The sequence below is a fragment of the Hypanus sabinus genome, chromosome 5 (genome assembly GCF_030144855.1).
Source record: "Hypanus sabinus isolate sHypSab1 chromosome 5, sHypSab1.hap1, whole genome shotgun sequence".
NCBI classification, from domain to species: domain Eukaryota; kingdom Metazoa; phylum Chordata; class Chondrichthyes; order Myliobatiformes; family Dasyatidae; genus Hypanus; species Hypanus sabinus.
This window is the reverse complement of record NC_082710.1, coordinates 95421055-95444461: the sequence shown is the minus strand read 5'-3', so window position 1 is coordinate 95444461 and position 23407 is coordinate 95421055. Positions and strand designations below refer to the sequence as shown.

General features: G+C 39.0%; 1 protein-coding gene across 1 annotated transcript in view; it reads left to right on the top strand.

The window, feature by feature from the left end:
- The window catches only part of LOC132394768 (low-density lipoprotein receptor-related protein 1-like), a 1611265-nt gene that overhangs the window by 1439798 nt on the left and 148060 nt on the right, over positions 1-23407 (top strand). Inside the window, exon 69 of the mRNA XM_059971176.1 lies at positions 20539-20655. Within this exon, the coding sequence (XP_059827159.1) occupies positions 20539-20655 (117 nt within the window). The remainder of the gene's footprint in view (positions 1-20538; positions 20656-23407) is intronic.

Below are 23407 nucleotides of genomic sequence, written 5' to 3'. Positions count from 1 at the left end.
GGTTGCACTTATCCAACAATTTTCGTAAACACATAGCTGTTGAAGCGATACAAATATCATTCAAATAAATTGCTTTAGTGATATTGGTTTTGGAATAAATATTGCATCCATCTCCAAGGAGACCTTCCTTATTGTATTACAAAATATTGTAACAGAAGGCCACTCTCAGGTTGGAGGAGCAACACCTCATGTTCCATCTGGGTAGCCTCTAACTTAACGACTTGAACATCGATTTCTCTAACTCCTGGTATTTTCTTCCCATTCCCCATTGTCTCTTTTTCCATTCCCCATTCTGGCTCCCCTGTTACCATTTCTCTTCTTCTCACCTGCACCACACCTTCCTTTCGTGCCCCTCTTCCTTTCATAAGACCATAAGACCTAGGATCAGAATTAGTCCCATTGAGTCAGCTTTGTCATTCCATCACGGCTGATTTATTATCCCTCTCAAACCCATTCTCCTCTCTTCTCCCCATAACCTTTGACACCCTGACTAAACAAGAACCTATCAACCTCTGCTTTAAATATATTCAATGATTTGGCCTCCACAGCCATCGGTGGCAATTAATTCCATAGATTTACTACCCTTTGGCTGAAGAAATCTCTGGTCCTAGACTCACCTACTATAGGAAACCTCACCACATACACTCTGTCTAGACCTTTCAATATTTTATAGGTTTCAGTGAGATTCCCCCTCCCCCATCCCCATTCTAAAATTCCAGTGAATACCACATCATTTATCAGATAAGATGCCCAAAACTTCTCACAATACTCTGTGCAGTCTAACCAACACCTTATAAAGCCTCAGCATTACAGTCTTGCTCTTATGTTCTAGTCTTCTCAAAATAAATGCTAATATTGAATTTGCCTTCCATCCCACCCACTCAACCTACAAGTTAGCCTTTGGAGGATCCAGCACAAGGACTCCCAAGTCCCTTTGCACCTCTGATTTTGGAATTTTCTCCCCATTTAGAAGCTCATCAGATGGAGGCTCCCTCCGCTGTCATGATGAGGCTACACCCAGGTTTGAAGGTATGAACTTCTGGGTAGCCTCCAACCTGATGACACGAACCTCAATTTCACAGACTTCCAGTAGTCCCCTCCCTCTCCTTCACCATTCCTCATCCTTTTTCCCTCTCTCAACTTACCTCCTTGCTTGCCCATCACCTCTCTCCGGGGCTCCTCCCCACTTTTCTGTCTTCCATGGCCTTCTGTCCTTTACTATCTGACTTTCCCTTCACCAACCCTGTACTTCTTTCACCAATCAACTTTCCAGCTCTTTATTTCACCTCTCCCTCTCCCGTTTTCACCTTATGCCTTATGTTTCTCCATTCCCTCATCCTATCTTTTAACTCTACTCTTCATCATTTTTTCTCCAGTCCCACTGAAGGGTCTTGGCACAAAAGGTTGACTGTACTCTCTTCCATAATGCTGTCTGGCCTGCTGAGTTCCTCCAGCAATTTGTGTGTGTTGCATAAATCTCCTGCATCTGTAGATTTTCTCTTGTTTGTTTCTGTATCTTTATTCCTTCTAACAAAATGCATGACCATACACTTATATACACTATATTCCATCAGCTACATTGTCCATTCACCCAATCTGTCCAAGTCCTACATGCACCCCACCTACAGTATCTTTGTATCATCTGCAAACTTGGCCACGAGGCCATCAGTTCCATTATCCAAATTGTTGACATATAATGTTTAAAAAGCATTCCCAATACAGACACCTACAGAATATCAATTGTCAGCAACAGATTTATCAGACAAGAGTTCCCCTTAAGTAAATCATGCTGACTTTGGCCTACTTTATCAAGTGTTCCAAGTACCCTGAAACCTTATTCTTAATAACAAACTCCAATACCTTTCCAACTACTGTTGTCACACTAACTGGCCTATAATTTCCTTTATTCTGCCTCTCTCCCCTCTTAATGAGTGGAGTGACATCTGCAGTTTACCAGTCCTCTAATTCATTCCAGAATCCTGTGATTCTTGAAAGATCATTACTAATGCTTCCACAATCTCTTCAGCTACCTCTTTCTCAGTGCTGGAGTGTAGTCCATCTGGTCGAGGTGACTTATCTACATCCAAACTTTTCAGCTTCCCAACCACCTTCTCCTTAGTAATAACACCTACACTCACTTCTGCTCCGACACCCTCGAATTCCTGGCATACGACTAGTGTCTTCCACAGTGAAGACTGAAGCAAAATACTTACTAAGTTTATCTGCTGTTTCTTTGTTACCCATTACTAGCTCTCCAGTGTCATTTGCCAGTGGTCCAATGTCCTCTCACATCTCTATTTTACTCTTTATATATCTGAAAAAAAAATTGATATCCTCTGATATTTTTTAGCTAGCTTACCTTCATATTTCATCTTTTTTCACCTTACATTTATTTTAGTTGCTTTCTGTAGGCTCAGCCACAAGCTGCTCTAAAAAGCCGTCATGTAGTCATTCTACAGATTCCTGCATTGGTGATATATATTCAGAACCAACTGATTTTCCCAATCTACCTGCACATTGAAATCCCCCATAACTATTGTAACTCTGCCCTTGTGACATACCTTTGCTATTTCCCATTGAAATTTTGTAGCTCACATCCTGACTTCTGTTCAGGATCCTGTACATAACTCCAGTCAGGGTGTTTTACCCTTCCAGTTTCTTAATTCTACCCATAAGGATTCTACATCTCCCGATCCTATCTCATCTCTTTCTAAAGAGTTGATTTAATTATTTTACCAACAAAGCCACTCCATCCCATCTGCCTACCTGTCTGTCCTTTCGATACAAGGTGTGTCTTAGATATTAAGCTCCCAACTATCACTTTCTATGATCTTTCCCTCCTTCTATGGTCTACCTTTTTATCAGATTCCTCCTTCTTCAGCTGTTTACCTCCTCCACCTATCACCTCCCAGTTTTTTACTTCATCCCCCTCCCAACCCAAATCTTCCTCCTCACCTGGTTTCATCCACTTCTTGCCAATTTGTACTTCTTCCTCTCCCACACCTACCCCCACGTTTTATTCTGGCCTTTTCCCCTTCATTTCCAGCTCTGATAAAGGCCCTCTGCTCGAAACGTCATCTGTTTATTCATTTCCATAGACTCCGCCTGACCTGCTGAGTTCCTCCAGCACTGTGTGTGTGTGTGTGTGTGTGTGTGTGTGTGTGTGTCTGTTTAAAGCCATCACATGATGTGGCCAACATATTTTTAGTATAACATCTATAAAATTTGTTTGTATAGTTATCAACATCATCAAAGCTTTCCTGATCTGGGACCAGTTTTGTAATCAGGTATGTTTTCCAATGAATTAAATCAAACTTTCCATTCTATCTATTTGCTAATCACTCTCCGTAGATTTTGCTTATGAAAGTATACATAACTGACACTGGCAATCCTATTATAACCTTCTAAGGTACTACGGAGCCATATCTTGTCTATCTTCCATGTCAGTCATATCAAACAAACTTGTTCACTTGAAAGTTAATAGGAGAAATATGTAACCTATTGCTGAAGCATAAAATTGGGTGTTGCAGGTTGGGCAATTTTTACTGAAGCCACTAGATGTTCTGTTCCATTAAATCACTGGATCTGCAATATCAATTTTACACTCTGGTAATAACCCCCATTTGATTTTATCACAATGTAACACCTCTGAATGAATAAAGGGAAATGTTTGGAGTTCAATCTGTGCAGTTTGTACATAAAAGTTAACTCCACTGAACTGTTTCCCCACTTGCCTGATCATCAGTGTGCCAAGTCTGCTTCCTCAAAAAGTACAGTTATATTTACTAGCTGCTTATCCTATCTTAGTTGCTGGTATTAAAAATGTCCATACTGTACTGATAAAGGGCCAGCTTATGAATATACACTCAGTGGCCACTTTATTAGGTACACCTGCATGTTATTGCAAGTATCTAATGAACCAATCATGTGGTAGCAACCCAATACATATGCGCATGCAGACATGGTCAAAAGGTTCACTTGTTTTTCAAAGTATCAAAATGACTGTACCAAGTGACTGGGACCATAGAATGATTTTTAGTGTCACATGCAGTGGTTTGAGTATCTCAGAAACTGCTGACCGCTTGGGATTGTCACATGCAACAGTCTCTAGAGTTTACAACCAGCCAGAAAAGGCTCTCTTCACTCTCACTCTTTGCCTCCTGGTGATCAACCACCACTTTATCCATGATAGAATCTTTTCTGTAATACCATAGGTTCATAGCTTGTTAAGCAGCCTCATGTGTAGCACCTTGTCAAAGGCCTTCTGAAAATCCAAATAAACATCAACTGATTCTCCTTTGTCTATCCTGTTTGTTCAAAGATCTCCAACAGATTTGTCAGGCAAGATTTCTTGACAAATCCTGAGGAAACCATGCTGACTGCAGTCTATTTTATCATGTGCTTCCAAGTACCCAAGATCTCATCCTTAATAATCAACTCCAATATCTTCCCAATCACTGATATCAAACCAACTGACCTATCATCTCCTTTCTTCTGTCTCTCTCCCTTCCTGAAGAGTGGAGTGATATTTGCAATTTTGCTAACCTCCAGAACTATTCCAGAATAGTGATTTATGAAAGATCATTACTAATGCCTCCTGGATCTCTTCAGCCACCTCTTTCAGAACTCTGGGATGTATATCATGTGGTCCAGATATCTTATCCACCTTCAGGACTTCCAGTTTCCAATAACTTTCTCCCTTGAAATGGCAACTTCACACACCTCATGTCCTCTGACACCTGGAGCTTCCACCTTGCTGTTGGTGTCTTCTGCAGTGAAGCTGATGCAAAATGCTTAGTCAGTTTGTCTGCTATTTCATTGTTACCTCTCCAGCATCATTTTCCAGTGGTCTGATACCTACCCTCACCCCTCTTTTACACTTCATGTATTTGAAGAAATCTTTGGTATCCTCTTTAATGTTATTGGCTAGCTTACTTTTGTATTCCATCTTTACCTTCTTAATGACTTGTTTAAGTTGCCTTCAGTGTTTTTACCTTGCACACTGTTGTGACACAGATCAGTTCATTACATATGGTAAAGCAATAACAATATAGAATAAAATGTAACTAATGCAGAGAATGTGCTGTGCAAGTAAACAGCAACATATAAGATCATAACAAGAGAAATATTACCAGAAGTTTGAGCAATCGAGGTTCATGTCACCAGGTTGGAGACAGATCATGAGTTGTCGCACCTCCAACCTGACAATGGCCTCACTGTGGCAGTAGAGGAGGCCACGAATCAACTTACTGGAATGGGAATGGGGAGTGGAATTAAAATAGTTGTCCAGCAGGAAATCTTGCTTGCTGCAGATGGAGTGAAGGTGTTTGACAAAGTGGTCCCCTTTTCAATGTTGATTCTCACTGATGTCGAGGAGACCGCATCGGGAGCACTGGATATAGTAGACAACCCTGAAAAATTTGCAAGTGAAGCATTGCCTCATATGGAAAGACCATTTGAGGCCTTGAATGGAGGTAAAGAGGGAGTGAAAGGGGAAGTGTTGCACTTTGGCCACTCACAGGGTTAAGTACCAGGAGGGGAGATTAGTACGGAAGGATGAATGAACAAAAGAATCACAAAATGAATCACTTTTAAAGTTAGCCTGGTTGAAGTCACCAGTAACGATGAGAAGGGTCTCTGGGTACCCTGCTTCAAGGCTGTTGATCACAGAGTGCATTCGATTAAATGCAGGCTTCATGTTTGTCTGAGTCATTTTTAATCTATAGTAAACAAAGAGGCTTATGTGTTTCATTCTGCCACGATTTGAATACATTTGAATGGTTCTAATGTAGCATACCCATATGTATCTGACCTACATAGAAAGGATTATTTCCACTCCATCCTATTGTGTGATGTGTCATGCTGCATTTGGCAGTATTGATGGCTCACTGTAGCCACAGTTGTTACTACAGGATCAGTTAATAAAAGATTGTTATGGCATTCTGTAAAGCAAAGCAAATTAAAGTATCAGAAAATCACAGGGAAATAAAAGCAGATATGAACCAATGATCCTCTTGCATCTGCTCAATCATTCAATATGATCCTGTTGATCTTTTATCTTAGTACCAATTTCCTGCACTGATCACATATCCCTTGGTTCTATTTATCTACAGAAAATTAATTGATATCTGCCTTACATATGTGACCAAGCCTCCACAACCTTTGGTGGGTCAGAAAACCAAAAATCTGCTACTGACCTGGTGAGGATATTTCTCCTCATCTCAGTCCTGAGAGCCCAACCTCTTGTCAGAAGACTGTGACTTCTGATTTTTGAAATTGTACTTGGAAAAATCATCCCCACATCTACACTGTGTATCCCTGAAAACTATTTCAGTTAGATTATCTCTTATTCTTCTAAACAGGGGATTACTAACTAGGTGTATTAAATTATCCGCTGAGGACAAAGCATTGTTACACTCCCGCTCTCATGATAAAAAAAATCTTTATTAAGGAGACCAATCTCAACATTACAGCTGTAGGCTCACCCCAGTTCTATATACAGTGCCTATAAAAACTATCCACTCCCCTTGAAAGTTTTCATGTTTTATTGTTTTGCAACATTGCATCACAATGGATTTAATTTGGCTTTTTTGACACTGATCAACAGAATAATACACTTTCATGTCAAAATGAAAACAGATCTCTACAAAGTGATCTAAATTAATTACAAATATAAAACAAAAAAATAATTGATTGCACAAGTATTTACCTCCCCCCACCCCCACTCCTTTTAATATGACATACCGAATCATCACTAGTGCAGACAACTGGTTTCAGAAGTCACATAATTAGATAAATTGAGATCTGTTTTTGGAAACTTATGTGCAGTCAAGATGTTTCAATTGATGGTAATGAAAAGACATCTGTATCTGGAAGGTCCAGCTGCTGGTGAGTCAGTATCCTGGCAAAAACAACACCATGAAGACAAAAGAACACTCCAAGCAACTCCGCGAAAAGGTTATTGAAAAGCACAAGTCAGGAGGTGGATACAAGAAAATTTCCAAGTCTCTGAATATCCCTTGGAGTACAGTTGTCAATCATCAAGAAATGGAAAGGATATGGTACAGCTGTAAAAATCCTAGAGCAGGCCATCCTCAAAAACAGAGTGACCTAGCAAGAGGGGGATTAGCGAGAAGGCCAGTAATGACAACTCTGGAGTTGATAGAAGCTGCAGTGCCTGAAATAGAGAGACTGCACATACAACAACTGTTGCCCGGGTGCTTCACCAGTCACAGTTTTATGCAAGGGTGGCAAAGAGAAACCCACAGTTGAAAAAAACTCAAATGAAATCTCGACTAGAGTTTACCAGAAGGCATGTGGGAGAATCTGAAGTCTGCTGCAATAAAAATAGTGCTTCTTAGCCATCAGATTAAACCAAACACTGAACATTATCAGAATCACACCATCCCTACCCCTACACATGAAGCATGGTAGTGACTGCATCAGTGCTATGGGAATGCTTCACTGCCACAGGTCCTGGAAGGCTTGTGAAGGTAGTGACTAAAATGAATCCAGCAAAGTATAGGGAAATCCTGGAGGAAAACCTGATGCAGTCTGCAAGAGAACTGTGACTTCGGAAAAAATTTGTTTTTGCAGCTAGACAATGACCCCTAGCATAAAGCCAAAGCTACACAGGAAACAACAAAGTTAATGACCTGTGAAGTGGCCAAGTCAGAGTCCAGACTAAAATCCAATTAAGAATTTGTGGCTGGACTTGAAAAGGGCTGGTCATTCATGAACGCCATGCAATCTTATGGAGCTTGAACAGTTTTGTAAAGAAGAATAGGGTGAAAAACTTCAGTGTACATGTGCAAATCCACACAGACTCAAGGCTGTAATTGCTGCCAAAGGTACTTAACTGACCTTAAGGGGGTTATTATTTATGCAATCAATTATTTTGTGCTTTATATTTGTAATTAATTTAGATCACTTTGTGCAGATCAGTTTTCACCTTGACATGAGTCTTTTTCTGTTGATCAGTGTCAAAAACCCAAATTAAACCCACTGTGATTCAATGTTGTTAAACAATAAAATATAAAAACTTCAAAGGGGGCAGAATATTTTTACAGGCACTGTAAATTAAATGAGCCTTCTTTACATTTGTACTCAAATCCTCTTGCAAAAAATATAGCACCATTTGTCTTCCTAATTACGATATAAATTCAGGTTAACTTTCAATGATTTATTTAGAAAGACATGCAGATCTCACTGGACCTTTCTTTTCTTACAATATAAAAAATACTCTGTTTTTTAGTATTTTTTTCAATCAGATGGATGTTAAACTTTTCAAAGTCTTTTTTCATCTGTCCATAGCTCTTTGAAGATTTTCTGTAGCATCTTCACATCCCACATTAATTCACAGTCTGGGTATCATCAGCAAACTTTGATATATTGCTCTTAATCCCCTTGTTCAAACCAATGCTAGTTTTTTTTTCTGTAGCACTACAACATCTAACTAGTGACATCCACTCAATCAAAAAAAAAGACACAAAAGAGAACTGATTTCACATCATATACTCTAAGTCAATGATAATAAAACAGATTCTGATTAATTTATTCTTTCCCTTGTTCCTCTCTTATTTGGCCAATCCTCAATTTGTATTGGTAATTTATTTCCAATCCCATGAACACTGTTCTAATGATTTTAAGTGAAAGATTTCTTTTGGTTCAACTCTTTTCCAAATCCATCCTTGTGGTCTCTGAAGTTTTTTACTTTTCTAACTTAACAAGAAGTTTTTCAGTGATTCCCCAATACAAATGTATTGGGGAATCTGATGTTTCCTCAGCTGTCTAGAATATACAAGATATTTTATGATAGGATTGGACTTTCAGCTTTATGTGGATTGACTGGCTAACTCAGTGATAGTCACAAGTGAGTAATGGTCATGCGTTGTAGGTGAAGATAAATATTGCACCATGTTTTTTCATGTATTATTCTATTCAATGGCTATGTATGGGCATTCCTTAATATCAATAATCAGGGCAGATTATGAAGTGGACAGTACTGTATATATTTTGCTTCATGGTTGGTATAAAAAGCCACAATGTAGATAAGTAACTGCAAACACAATCTAGCAGGTTTGGAATGTTAATGATATCTTAGACAGATGGTCAGAGGAATAAATAAGATGAAGAAAAAATTAAAACCTTGTAGTTCAGGATAATGTGTTCCAGTCCATTTTCAATATTTTTACAAATTAGTACTGAATTTGGACTGTAATGCATCGGACTTAAAGCATTGACGAGTATATGAGGTGAACAGTGAGGTCCACATATTGCAGCAGAAAAGCGGCCCACACATGGAGTTCCATAAAGCTTTGGTTTTGCCTAAAGCTAAAGGCTAGTTAAAGGAACCACAGATTGAGTTATGCTTCCACATCAATATTAAGTCAGCAATAGTAACACTAAAACTTTTGTCTGACTTGGCAAAACTATGCCTAGTGTGTTGCCACCAACATCTATGTAAACATGCATGCTCTGGAAACAATGAAAAGACTCAACTCCATGAAGAATGTTGAAGAATGGAATTTGACCTTGGAATGAAGATTGAGAGTGATAGTTATAATGATATGACAAAAGATAAAATCTTCAGATTATGCCAAGTTGTGGTACAAAACAAACCAGAAAAGCTAATCATAAACACAGAGCTTGTGCAGATGCTGGAAGTTTTGAGCAACACACACAAAGTGCTTGAGGAACTCAACAAGTCAAGCAGCATCTATGGGGAAGGGGAAATAAACAGTTAATGTTGCGGGCCGAAAGCCTTCATCAGAAAAGAAAAGGGAAAAAAGCTGTAATTAGAAGGTGGGAGGAGGGGAAGGAATATAAACTGGAAAATAATAGGTGAAACAAGTGAGGGGGAATGTAGATGTGTGGGGAGGGGAAATGAAGCCAATGCTGGCAAAGTGACTCAGAACAAGTGACAGAAAGTTCCTCTTCATACAAAACTACTTTGGATCACCTGTGGCCACAAAGAACTTCTGATATTTTCAAGCAGCGATTGTGATAGTGGTGTTGCTATGGTTATCCTTGAACTACAGCCAGTTTTCAAGATGAATCAGATTATATGCCAAAAGTACAGATAGATATAATGCTCTGATGTGCATGGGTTCAGTGAAAGAATTGAGAATAATGTAAATATCATTCCTTCAACATCAATGAGTCTAAATCCTGGAATATTCTGCTTCATGAGAGCTTTCACCAGAAGGACTGCACAGGTTCACTGAGATAGATCATCCCACCTTGTCACAAACAACTATATACTGGCAATTGGCATTGGCCTTCACAATTATGGCCATATACCAACATTAAATAAAATAAACACCTTTTTATATTTATGTAAGTGACTTTACAGTCACTTATTTGTTACTTCTAAACTTGGTCATTCTAACAGACACCAAGGTTTTCTCCTTCAGTCAACCATTCACCAGATTTAGGTCATCTAAACCATTTTTCATGTTGGCATTCAGCCACCAATCTAATATTCATTTTCCCCTTACATACTGATTTAAACTAGTTCCTTAGGCAATGACTTAATTTGTAATTCTCACCTTTATTTTCAAATTGCATTGTGGTTTCACTGTGTCTGTCCTGGGAAGTTTCTCCAGTTTCTACAGCTCACTGAGATGTCCATGTCCTTCCAATACTTGTGTATTCCGCAACTGGATTGTCCTATCATCAACAGTTGTACCATTGGCGTCCAAGATCTTAATCTCCAGAATTCCCATTTAAAACATTTACATTCTTTTGTCCTTTAATCTTTTACTCAGCACCACCACTCATATTTGCCTGGAAAATTATCCACAGGTCACAACTTCCTAACCAAAAAATCGATGTACTTGAATGGGAATGCAATAAACATGCAGCAGGTTGTATCCCTGTGTCTGAGGGGCAGATGACCTATGTTACCTGAGTTAATAGAAAAATCATATATAATCCTATAGAAACATACGGTGGTAGAGTACACAGCCTTAGAATAAAGGGATGTACATTTAGAACAGAGGAATATCTTTAGCCAGAGAGCTGTGAAGCTGTGGAACTCCTGTGGAGGCCAAGTCATTAGGTATTTTTAAGACAGATGTTGTTAGATTCTTGATTAGTCAGGGCATGAAGGGATACAGGGAGAAGACCGGAAATTGGGGCTGACAGGGAAATGAATCAGCCATGATGAAATGGTGGAGCAGACTTGATGGACCAATGGCTTAATTCTGTTTGTATATCTTAGGGTCTAATGATACAAAATTCTTCCCCAGTTCATCATTTGAAACGTGAAGATAAAGTTTGTCTAGGGCATCCAGAATGAGTGTTTTAAAAATAAAGGATTGATCATTTAGAACCTAGAATAGTAGATTTTCTTTTTAATCTAGATGTTTGGCTATCTAGGGTATTAAAGCTATAGGGTAGTGCAGCAAGGGTTATTGAGGTAGATCAACCATTATATTATTGGATGGCAAAGCGGGTATGGGGAACTGAATGGCTTATTCATGCTTCCACATCTCAAGTTGCTCCTTTCCAATAATCCATAATATCTGTAACCAAGCTTTTTTGTCATTTATATCCTATTTTCATTTTCTGTGACTGCAACAAACATTGTTTGACCAAATATCCATAAAGCTTCCTGGAATGATTTATATTTTACAATAAGATCTTGTTATATGTTATCAAAGAATAGATGCTTGAGACAGTTATGAATAATCACATCATTCTGAGTTCTTACTATTTGTAATGAACTTCGTGAAAATCTTTGCGTTTTGACCTTAATAAGTTCTGATCAATGGCACAATAGATACAATTAACATAATCAAATCATATTTCCCAATGTCATGTAGCAACATCCTTTCAGTTAGTGATGCACATGCAGATCATCATAATTATCCTCTAGTTATGTTAGCTTCATTGAACATTTGCTTTGCTGTGAAGTCCGTCTTCACATGTGAAACGATCTGAAAACTGGCAGCAATAAAGGCCAACATCATCACTCTTTTTTTATATCAAAACCAAGTTATTTGTTCATGTTCAGATATTTTTATTCATTAAGTTCACTTCTAATCAGCGCAGTTATGTGATGAAAGAGAAAAGGAATTTAAAATCCTTAGAAGTGATTTTTTTCATTGTGTGCAGTTTGAAATCGAAACATAAATTATGGTAGGAATTGTATATGTTTTCTGCATTGAATTGTTGCTTTAACTTGCATATTAGTGCAATGCTCATGCTATCAGCTGATGTATGTCTAGGGGAAAAATCAGTCCTCCTGCCAAACCGTGTTTCCCGTATGCGTGGATGCTGTGAAATGCACACTGTTACCAGCTCACACACACAATATCAGACCGCACTCCATGTACGATTACAAAATACACTTTATAAATCTTACTAGAACTAGGTAATTAATAGCAATACAATATATACAAAAGAAAAGAAAGAAAAGGCGCCAAAACTTATCAGAGTTCAATCAATTTGTGCACAACCTTTGGAGCTCAATTATCGAAGTCTTCAGTCCACTATTCGATCTTCTCCGACCTCCTCGACCTGGCGCCTGGTACCAACCTCAGTGGTTGACCAGAGTGTATCCCGCACGTCCTCCTTCCTCGCAATCTCCTCCTCGACCTCCCCAAAAGCCCGCGCAACACTAGCTTACAGACCCACAAGAAAGAATAACACCTATCCCAATCGTTTAACAAATGAATACAATTCTCTTGATCAGTAATTATAACCCAAACAAGCTGCGAGAGAAAGCACTCTCTCACCAGTTACCCCAACAGAGAAGCATTCTTATGTTAAACATAACAAGAAGCCATTTTGATTTACATACGTAGTAACATAAAGAATAAACCCCTTACATTAGTAAAAGTTAAACAATCCAAGAACATACCCTTTTAAAAAGAATTGTTTGATAAATTATCTTTTGTATTAAATACACTCCTTAAATGTGTAAATATAATGATCCGCCTCAATTTTATTAATTCAAATAAGTGGTGGTTTATTGCAAAAAATCGGCAAATTCAGTTACAAGTATACACCACTTGTGAGTAACCCAGTCAGACCTCCTGACATATCCTGGATTTGAAGTGAAACTCACACAACAATGACTTTGTAAGATTGTCTTCACTACATCCTGGAGGTATGCTTCAAATGGGAGACCTGTCCCACAGACTTACTGTATGTAAATGAGCTGGTCATTATATTAATTGGCTAAATGAGAGGAGTTAATGAACAAGTGGGAAGGAACATGATATAGAAAGGTAAGTACAATGTCTGTGTGCCAACATTGATGAGCTGAATTAATTTCATTTACATCACAAAGAAAAATGGAAATATGAGAATACTTATAAAATCTCACTAAGTGTTCACAGCCCTTGTTAAAAATTTTATTCATAAATATAAATCTCCATTGAATGTTTTACAATATTGAAAAACACATTAGATTTATCTATAAAGACTCTATTTTCCTGGTGTAGCGCTATCTGCTGATAATCATTGTGCAGCTGGGTTATTTTGATTCTGTCAGTGAGTTCCATCAATCTTGATCCTTCTGGCATGTGTCTTGTGAGCTGCCAGTAGAGGAAAATGCCTTGAGAATATTTATGTATCTAAGTTTAGAATCCACTGTTGATCAGCATTAATGTTTGGCCATTTTTAGCTTGTTATAGTTGGAATAATTGTTTCTGCTTTAAATGTAGTTATAATATTTACATGTAATATTCATTTACTTCACACACCTTTCTTCATAACCATTAAGTTGAGCTTGTATATTCTAATAGTTTACATTAACATTTCATAATGTTTTGTATCTTGAGAGAAGAGATCACAGGGACATTTTCACTGGATTCAAGACTTGGTCAAAGTTATTAGACATTTTTACTTTACAAACCTGTTTCACAATATTTTTAAACCGGCCTCTTCGAAACTGACTTACTTACTGCCTAATACGCCACTGCTGTTTGGGGCAGCAATGAAGATCATCTATCTCTAGCAGTGTTCAGGGCTTCCTTCATCATCTCAGTAGCTTCCTCTTGGTATTTATCACTGCTAGTCATACATGTCCCAGGTGGAGACTCAGGAATGCCATTGGATCCAGAGTTAGAAGGATTCTTCATTGCTGTGTCTGTAACAATTTTGTTTTATCGGTCAAGGTTGTTAACCCTGAGCTGAACCCTTGAATGTGGAGGTCCAGTGGACCACTCTTAGCCTGGTTTCTACCCTTTGGCTCGTTTAGCATTGGTTCGCATTTATCAAGAGCCAAGGCATAAGACCCTAACTCCAGCCAATATTTCTCTCTCGGTCATTGATGCACACAAGCCTCAAAACCACAACAAGGTTATGATCCTTTTGGTGAAGCCTCTTGGGAAACCTTGCTTTATCTCAAAATATTGAACATGAATGGATTAATAAACACCAGTCATCTGAAAATCATTAATGTTTTGTGGTTTATGCTTCTACTGTGATCTATAAACACTATAATTCTTGGATGCGAAATGCCATTGGTCTGTCATGAATTATTCACAAGGCCTTATACTTAAACCACAACTTGGAATGTTCACTGTCGCTTTCAAATCACACCAGCAGGTGTTATGCAGTCTTGACTTCATTTTAAATGACAGTACAAACCAGCAGTATGTTTTTGAAAGTATGAGTACAAAAGTAAATTCGCATTCACATCACAGAACTGTTTAAGAATGACCTGCCCTTGTGCATTCAGAGAAGTGTGACAAGTTGTTCTGAAGAGTAGTGTTGCTCTTGACAGGGCCAGTGATCATTAGATGACTGGCATTTTATCTTACGTCTGCCAGCAATCAATCTACATTCAGCGACTGAACTTTCAAAGACAATTTCAGCAAAAAGAAATGCATCTCAGGTTCATGGAGTCCAGTTGGTGTCCAAGTAATATCTCATTACTTGTACTGCTAACAGGTTGAATTTAATATCATGGCATACTAAAGGTCTGTTCAGTTGGAACATATCACAATTATATTCATCTGTCTTCAATCACCACCCTGCTTTTTCATCAATATGCAAGGGAATAAAATGAATAACCTTTTATGTTATCAATGCTGTTCAATGTTCTTTTGTCCTTCAACATCACAGCTTTGTGGGATGTTAGTAACCATTTCATTGTTAAAATTTTGATGTTAAATGTTCGGTCATTTATAAGTCATTTCTGAATATTTTGTCACTAGTAACCAGTGACATTCACAAAGACTGGAGGGGAGGGGGATAATATTGTTCCTTTATTCAAAAAGGTTCAGTGGTTCAATTTATTATCAGAAAATGTATAGAGTATACAACCAGAAATTCTTACTCTTCGCAGATGTCCACAAAACAGGAGAAATCCCCAAAGAATGAATGGCTAAAGCTTCAGAACCCCAAAGCCCCTCCCCCTCCCATGCACAAGCAGCAACAAAACAGTTAACCCTCTCCCCACACCAAACTCACAAGCAATAGCAAAGCTCCCCAAGGAGTCTTTGATCCAGAGTTCATCAAAGACTACAGTTCAGCTGGGACCACTCTTCCCTTTTCTGGTGAAATTGGGAGGGCCGATGCTTTTGCTGATGCTGGTGCATGACAGGGGGAGAGGGAGCTATGCGGTTCAGATGTTTCTGTCATTCATTTTTTGGGATTTTTTTCGGTTTCATGGATGTCTGTGAAGAGTAAGAATTTCAGGTTGTATACTGTATACATTCGCTGATACTAAATTGAACCATCCATTGAATTTTTTGAACAAAGGAACAACATTATCACTCCCCATCCCCCACAGTATTTGGGAATTTTACTGGTTGCTAATGGGAAAACCTTCATAAATGATTTAAAGAAGATGATTTATCAATGACTAAACATTTAATATCAAAATTTTAACAATGAAATGGCTCCTAACTTCCCACAAATCAGCTGTGATGTGGGAGAACAAAAGAACAATTAAACAGCACTGATAACATAAAAAGGTTATTTCTTTATTCACTTGCACACTGATGATAAAGAAAGATCTGATTGAAGACAGATGAATATAATTGTGATATTTTTGAACTGAATAGTATACCATGAGACTTAAGTTTAACCAGACTGGGAGTCCAGGAGCTTGATATTTCTATGTTCCAATCTTCTGCGTCACTTCTCCGAGTCTCCCAACTCAAGGCGCTCACTCACCATCAAAAAGAGACAGAGAGGGAAGTTTGCTTGAGAAGAGGGTCCTTCTTCCAATTTTCAGCCTGCTGTCTTGATGTTTCAGTCTCCTGCAATGTTTCATCAGTAGCAAGGATAGACGGGAGAGCAAAAGGCAGTGAGCTGGACTTCAGTTGCAGGAAGTTACTGGAGGAAATTCTATGGAAAAGAGTACACAGTTGATGTTTCGGGCTGAGACCCTTCATCAAGTCTGGAATAGAAGCAGAGAAGTCAGAGTAGAATGGTTAGGGGAGTGAAGGAAGAAGTACAAGGTGATAGGTGAAACCGGGGCAGGGAAAGGGCTGAAGTAAAGATCTGGAGGAACTTGATTGGAGAAAGAAATAAAGGGTTGGTGAAGGAGGAATCTGATAGGAGAGGGCAGAAGACCACGGAAGAAAGGGAAGAGGGAGGAACACCAGAGGGCGATGATGGGCTAGTAAGGAGATAAAGTGAGACTGGGAAACAAGATTGGGGAACGGTAAAGGGAGGGAGCTGTTATTGGAAATTCGAGAAATCGATTTTTGAGCAATCAGATTGGAGGCTACCCAGATGGAATATAATGTGTGGCTCCTCCATCCTGAGTGTGGCCTCATTGTGGAAGTAGAGGACGCCATAGAGTGGCATGTCAGAGAAGGAATGGGAAGTAGAGTTGAAATGAGTGACCACTGAGAGATTCCACTTTCCATCACAGAAGGTGCTTGGTGAAATAGTCTCCCAATTTACGTCAGGTCTCAGCAATATACAGGAGCCACACTGGGTACATCGGATACAGTAGAGGACCCTAACGGAGTTGCAGGTGAAGTGCTGCTTCACCTACAAGGACCCTTTGGACTTCTGAATGTTAGTGAGGGAAGAAGTGTAGGGGTAGGTGTGGCACTTGTTCTGCTTGAAAGGATAAGTACCAGGAGGGAGATCAGAGGGGAGGGACAAGTGCACAACGGAGTTGTGTAGGGAGCAATCCCTGAGGAAAAGAGTAAGTGGGTGCAAGGGAGGGACGTGCTTGGTGGTGAGATCCCATAGGACAAGGCGAAAGTTACAGAAAATTATGTGCTGGACGTGGAGATTAGTGGGGTGGTAGGTGTGGACAAGATGATTGCTATCTCTGGTGTGTCAGTGGGAGGATGGAGTGAGGGCAAATGTGCACAAAATGGAAGAGATGTGAGTGATAGCAGCATTGATCATGGAGGAAGGGAAGCCCCTTTCTTTAAAGGAGGTGGCATTTCAGTAGCTCTGGAATGAAAAGCCTCATCCTGAGAGCAGATGTGGTGGAGCTGGAGGAAATGATGGAAGGGAATGGCATCTTTTATAAATGACAGTGTGGGATGAGGTATAGTCTAGATAGCTGTGAGAGTCAGTGGGTTTATAAAATTTATCAGTAGATAGACGGTCTCCAGAGATGGAGACAGAGATTGAGAAAAGGGAGATAGATATCTGAAATGAACCAAGTGAATTAGAGGGCAGGGAGGAAATTGATGCAGTCGACAAGCTTAGCATAGGTGCAGGAAGCAGCACCAATGCAGTGGTCAATATGGCATAGTCTACCATCACTTGGATTGTCAAGGCCTGGAAAGGAATAGTTAGCAGAGTTTTGTTTATAGGATATCATGTCTAATTAAAATTTTAGTTGATTTTCAAAGAAGTAACTGAGGGGATAGATGAAGATAGGCAGTGGATGTTGTCTACATGAACTTTAGTAAGGCCTTTGACAAAGTCCCACCTGGCAGGCTGAATTGGAAGGTTGGCTGGCATAGGATTCAGGGGGAGCTAGTGAGGTAGATTCAGAATTGGCTCAACGATAGGTAGCAGAGGATGATGGCTGAAGATTGATTCTCTGGAAGCCTATGACAAGTTGGATGGTATAGGTGTTAATGTTGGGACCTCTATTACTATTTAGGTAAATGATTTGGATATGAACGTACATAGCATGATAAACAAGTTGCTGATGATACTAAATTAGGTGTCTTGTACATAGTGAAGCAGATTGCAACAAAATGCAAAGAGATAGTGATCAGTTAAGGAGCTCAGATGAGGAATGGTAAAAAGATTTAAAGTAATATAGGTATGAAGTGTTGCATTTTGAATAGTCGAACCATAATAGAACCAGGGTATGCAGTCAATAACAGAACACTGAGTGTGTTGCGGAAAAGAAAGCACCTTGGAGTACAAGTGAATAGTTTACTCAGAGAATGTGTTTAGTTGGCTTTCAGTGGTTAGGGCATTGAGTTCAGAAGTAGGGTCATTCCACCGCAGTCATACAAATAATCAGTGGGGCCACACTTGTAGTATCATGTCTGGTTTCGGTCAGGCTGTAAAGAAGAAAGATGTTGTCAAGTTGGAGAGAGCGCAGAAGAGATTTACGAGGATGTTGCCTGGACTAAAGGCTTGAGCTATATATAGAGATCGGTCAGCTGGATATTTATCCCCTGGAGCACAGGAAGATCAGGAGAGACCTCACAGAAATTTATAAATTAATGTGGGGAATGAATGAGGTGTTTGGTCATAGTGTTTTCATTAATTAGTGTTGGGGTATTCAAAACTAGAGGGCACAGATGGAGGATAAAAGGGGAAAAACTTAAAACAAACCTGAAAGGTAACTTCTTTACAAATGGTAGAGAGTACCTGCAATGACTGCCAGAGTAAGTGGTCAGGGTGGATACATTTGCAACATTTAAGAGGCATTAAGATGGGTACAAAGAGGGGGAGGGGCTTGGAGAGATACTGGCTGAAATCAGGTAACTGGTAATAACAGGTAGGATGCTGTGACTAGTGTGGAGTAGTTGAGCCAAAAACTTTATTTGCATCCTATATTACTCTATAACTTTTGAATCTAATCTAGTTACTTCCAACCTGCAGTGATATGGAATTCACTGTTACTATTCCGTGGGTCAATTATCCTGATCAGGGTCAAGTCAAGTCAAGTCAAGTCACTTTTATTGTCATTTCAACCCTAACTGCTGGTACAGGGCATAGTAAAAATGAGACAATGTTTTTCAGGGCCATGGTGTTACATGACACAGTACAAAAACTAGACTGAACTACGTAAAAAACAAAAAACAACACAGAGAAAGCTACACTAGACTATAGACCTGCATAGGGCTACATAAAGTGCACCAAACAGTACAGGCATTACAATAAATAATAAACAGGTCAATAAGGCAAGGTATCAGTCCAGGCTTTGGGTATTGAGGAGTCTGATAGCTTGGGGGAAGAAACTGTTACATAGTCTGGTCGTGAGAGCCCGAATGCTTTGGAGCCTTTTCCCAGACGGCAGGAGGGAGAAGAGATTGTATGAGGGGTGCATAGGGTCCTTCATAATGTTGCTTCCTTTGAGGATGCAGCGTGTAGTGTACATGTCCATGATGGCTGGCGAGAAGAAAGACCCCGATGTTCTTCTCAGCTGACCTCACTATCTGCTGCAGGGTCTTGCGATCCGAGATGGTGCAATTTCCGAACCAGGCAGTGATGCAGCTGCTCAGGATGCTCTCAATACAACCCCTGTAGAATGTGATGAGGATGGAGGGGGGGGGGGTGGTGGTGGGAGATACTTGCAGCTTTCGCAGAAAGTAGAGACGCTGCTGGGCTTGTGAAAACATGGGGGTAGCTGGTGCATATCCCAGGTACTGGTTATGTGACCACTGACACCAGGTGGACAATCTCTGAAGAGTGTGTCGATGGCTGGGGTCACCCATCTTGTAAAGACACTGCCCAGAAGAAGGCACGGCACATAATGATGATGATGAGTATAACAACCAGAACTCTGAAGAACTAAACACCAGTCAGGCAACACAATAAAACATTTATTTTTGCTCATTGAATTGTGAAATCCACAAAAGTGGCTTGTGCTGCATCTGGAGAAAGGGATTATCTCATGAATAATTACCAACAAAAAGGCAATTCAGTTGTGAAAATTCCTTGGCAGATGAAGTGCAAACATTGCTGAGAGCGTGCCAAATCAAACTGTTTCCATTAGCTGATTTAATGATACTGATCACATTGAAATTTTATTGAAAAGAGTGAAGTTGCTGAATTGGTTGGGTTTTCCTTCTTGAACTGAATACTGTTAGAACAATTATTCAATTATTTGAAAAATATATTATTTACAAAGTAATGAGTATCTAATCACAACAGAATGCCATCCCCAGTGATAAAATGATATGTGTGATAAAAAATTATGTACAACTGCTTTTTGAATTTGTTTTATAATGTGTCATAAAGTTAAACTTGAAATTGTAGTGGATATCCTTATGGCTCAGTTCTGCTTCTAATGTCTGCTTCTAATGATTCGAGATGTGAAGAGGTTGATTTGAATGGTTAATAAAGGAATGTGTGCTTCAGGTTTAAATATTTTGAAATTATAAACTTCAACATGACCTAACTGCCTTTCAGATGAAAGAACGTGTGAGCCATATCAATTCCGGTGCAAAAACAATCGTTGTGTACCTGGACATTGGCAGTGTGATTATGATAACGACTGTGGAGATAATTCTGATGAGGAATCATGCGGTAAGTTGACCATTTGCTTACTTATGTGAAAATATTCCCAGTATTGACAGTACTCGTAAAATTGATCATTTTGTATTCTGTTGCCTGGACAACACAGCATTGCACTCACATTCTATGCTGAGAATGTTAGTGACTCCAAAGAAAATCGTTGAAAGTAGAGGAAGAAGAAAATTACTATGGAGGAGTTTATTGGAGTTCTGGAAACACACACTGATTTGAAAATATCAGTGATGCTTCTGAGATGAAAGGAATATAGGAAGAGATGTATCATTAAAGACAGGCCAATGTCCATGAGCATCATAAGTGTAATCAATACTTATTAGCATAAATACTCAACATCCTATTTTGTACACATACATTCAATGGCCACTTTATTAGGGTCACCAGCTCATTAATGCAAGCATCTAATCAACCAATCTGAGTTATGGCAGCAACTCAGTGTATAAAAGCATGCAGCCATGGTCAAGAGGTTCAGTTGTTGTTCAGACCAAACATCAGAATGGGGAAGAAATGTGATCTAAGTGACTTTCACCATGAAATGATAGTTGGTCCCAGATGGGATGGTTTGAACATCTCAGAAACTGTTGATCTGCTCGGATTTTCACATACAACTGTCTCTAGAGTTTACAGAGAATGGTGTGAAAAACAAAATAAAAAAATCCAGTGAGTGGCAGTTCTGTCCTCGAAAAAGTCTTGTTAATGAGAGAGGTTAGAGGAGAATGGCCAGACTAATTCAAGCTGACAGGAAGGCAACAGTAACCCAAATAAACAAACACAGTACAGTGGTGTGTAGCAGAGTAACTCTGAATGCACAACAAACCTTGAAGTGGATAGGCTGCAGCAGCAACGGACCATGAACATACACTTAATGCCACTTTATTAAGTAAAAGAGGTACCTAATAAAGTGACCACTGAGTGTATTTATCTCATGTTATATTTATTATTTCCTTTTAATTCTATAAATTATCTCCTTTAATATCTATAAGCTTTAGGGTATTTACTAACGTCTGAACTTCCCACCCAATCCCATATGAAAATCACATGGTTGACATTTTTTTTAGGTTTTTGGATTTCATTTAACTCTTCAAGCTTTTCCATTAGGTAATCAGGGTCCCGTTTCTGTTTTACCGTCTCAAACAAGAGAAAATCTGCAGATGCTGAAATCTCAAGCAATACACTTAAAATTCTGGAGGAACTCAGCAGGCCAGACAGCATCTATGGAAAAGGGTACAGTCAGCAATTTGGGCCAAGATCTTTCATCAGGACTACTAAGTTCCTCTAGTGTTTTGTGTGTGTTGTTCTGCTTTGTTGTATCTAGGTTCTTCGCTTTAATTTATTCACAGGGTACTGTCAGGAATAACATGTATTAGCTGTCGCTACTTTCTCTTGAGAAGTTACTGCTGAGCTTCTCTCTTGAACTGGATTTAAGATGCTCCCATAGAGCTGCTGGTGGGAAATACCAAGACTTTGACTTAGTAATAAAAACAGCTGACTATAAATTTCCAGTTTGGATAGTATGCGACTTAGAGGGGCACTTGCTGTTAATACCTATTGCCCTCTTTCTATGAGTTATTCAACGTGTGTTCAGAAGATACTTTCAAAGAAATCTTGATGTTTTCTGTATCGCATCTCCTTGGCTACATAACTTTCAATCATAGAGATAAAAATAATGACTGCTTCTGGTGGTGGATGGAGTGCTGAACAATTTGGGCCCTATTCTCCTGAATTTAATTGAATATTGAAAATATGGTTAGACCTGCACTTATCTATGCAAGTGAAGAATTTTCCATCATATTGCCTTGTATAGAGTGAGGTAACTCTGGAGTGTTAGTATTTGTGCTACTCTGGAGGATATTAAGTTTTTGACCTTCTTTTGTAGCCACAGTTTTATATGCTTAGTGCAATTAAATTGCTAATCAATGTTGCTTTTTTATGCACAAAGAATCCATTGTCATGGTGACAGACTAACTTGGTTAAACTTGCATAATACTGTATATGTCTCCCCTGACAAAAAAAATCACCAGCTGCCACTGCAGTGAATTAAGAATTTTAACAAGCAGAAGTTTGGAAAGTTGCCCTTAAATAACTTTGAATCTTTTGAGCAAGCCTTCTATTTTCTCATCAATGTGAGTTTCCAAAACTCCAATAAACCCCTCCATAGTTATCAAACCACTCCCCAGATGCAGCATGTACTGCTTCAAGGAAAACAGGTAAACATGACATAGCTGACTTACTGAGGCTGGTATCAACTTTCCAAGTCAGTATGTTCAGGTCTAGATTGTTTTAATTGAAAGGTACCAAGTAGGCAAGCAGCTGCTCCGGACTGCACATCAAGGATCAACATTATTTGCCATATACATTTATATGCATTGGGAATTTGTTATGGTGTGTTAACATGACATACAACAAAAACCAACATTCAAAAATTATAAAGAATTAAGATAGAAGCTCAAGTACTGGCATGGAATAAAATCCTTGAAAAAAATATAAAATGAAGATGGCAAAAAATATGAAGTCACTCTTTTGGATAAAATAGTGGATTTATAACATTTTCTTCTGATTATATATGTATATTCTTAAACTTGAAGAGAAATTGGACAGAAATTCCCCATGTAGACCTTCCTGTCAATGATAATACTTTTCAAAAACATTTTTAATGTATATCTTCAGGTTGTTCAGAGGCAATGCACACATACAAAGAATAATTAGAAACTGCGTCTCTCCAATGTGACATTTTGATTTTTTGTTAATT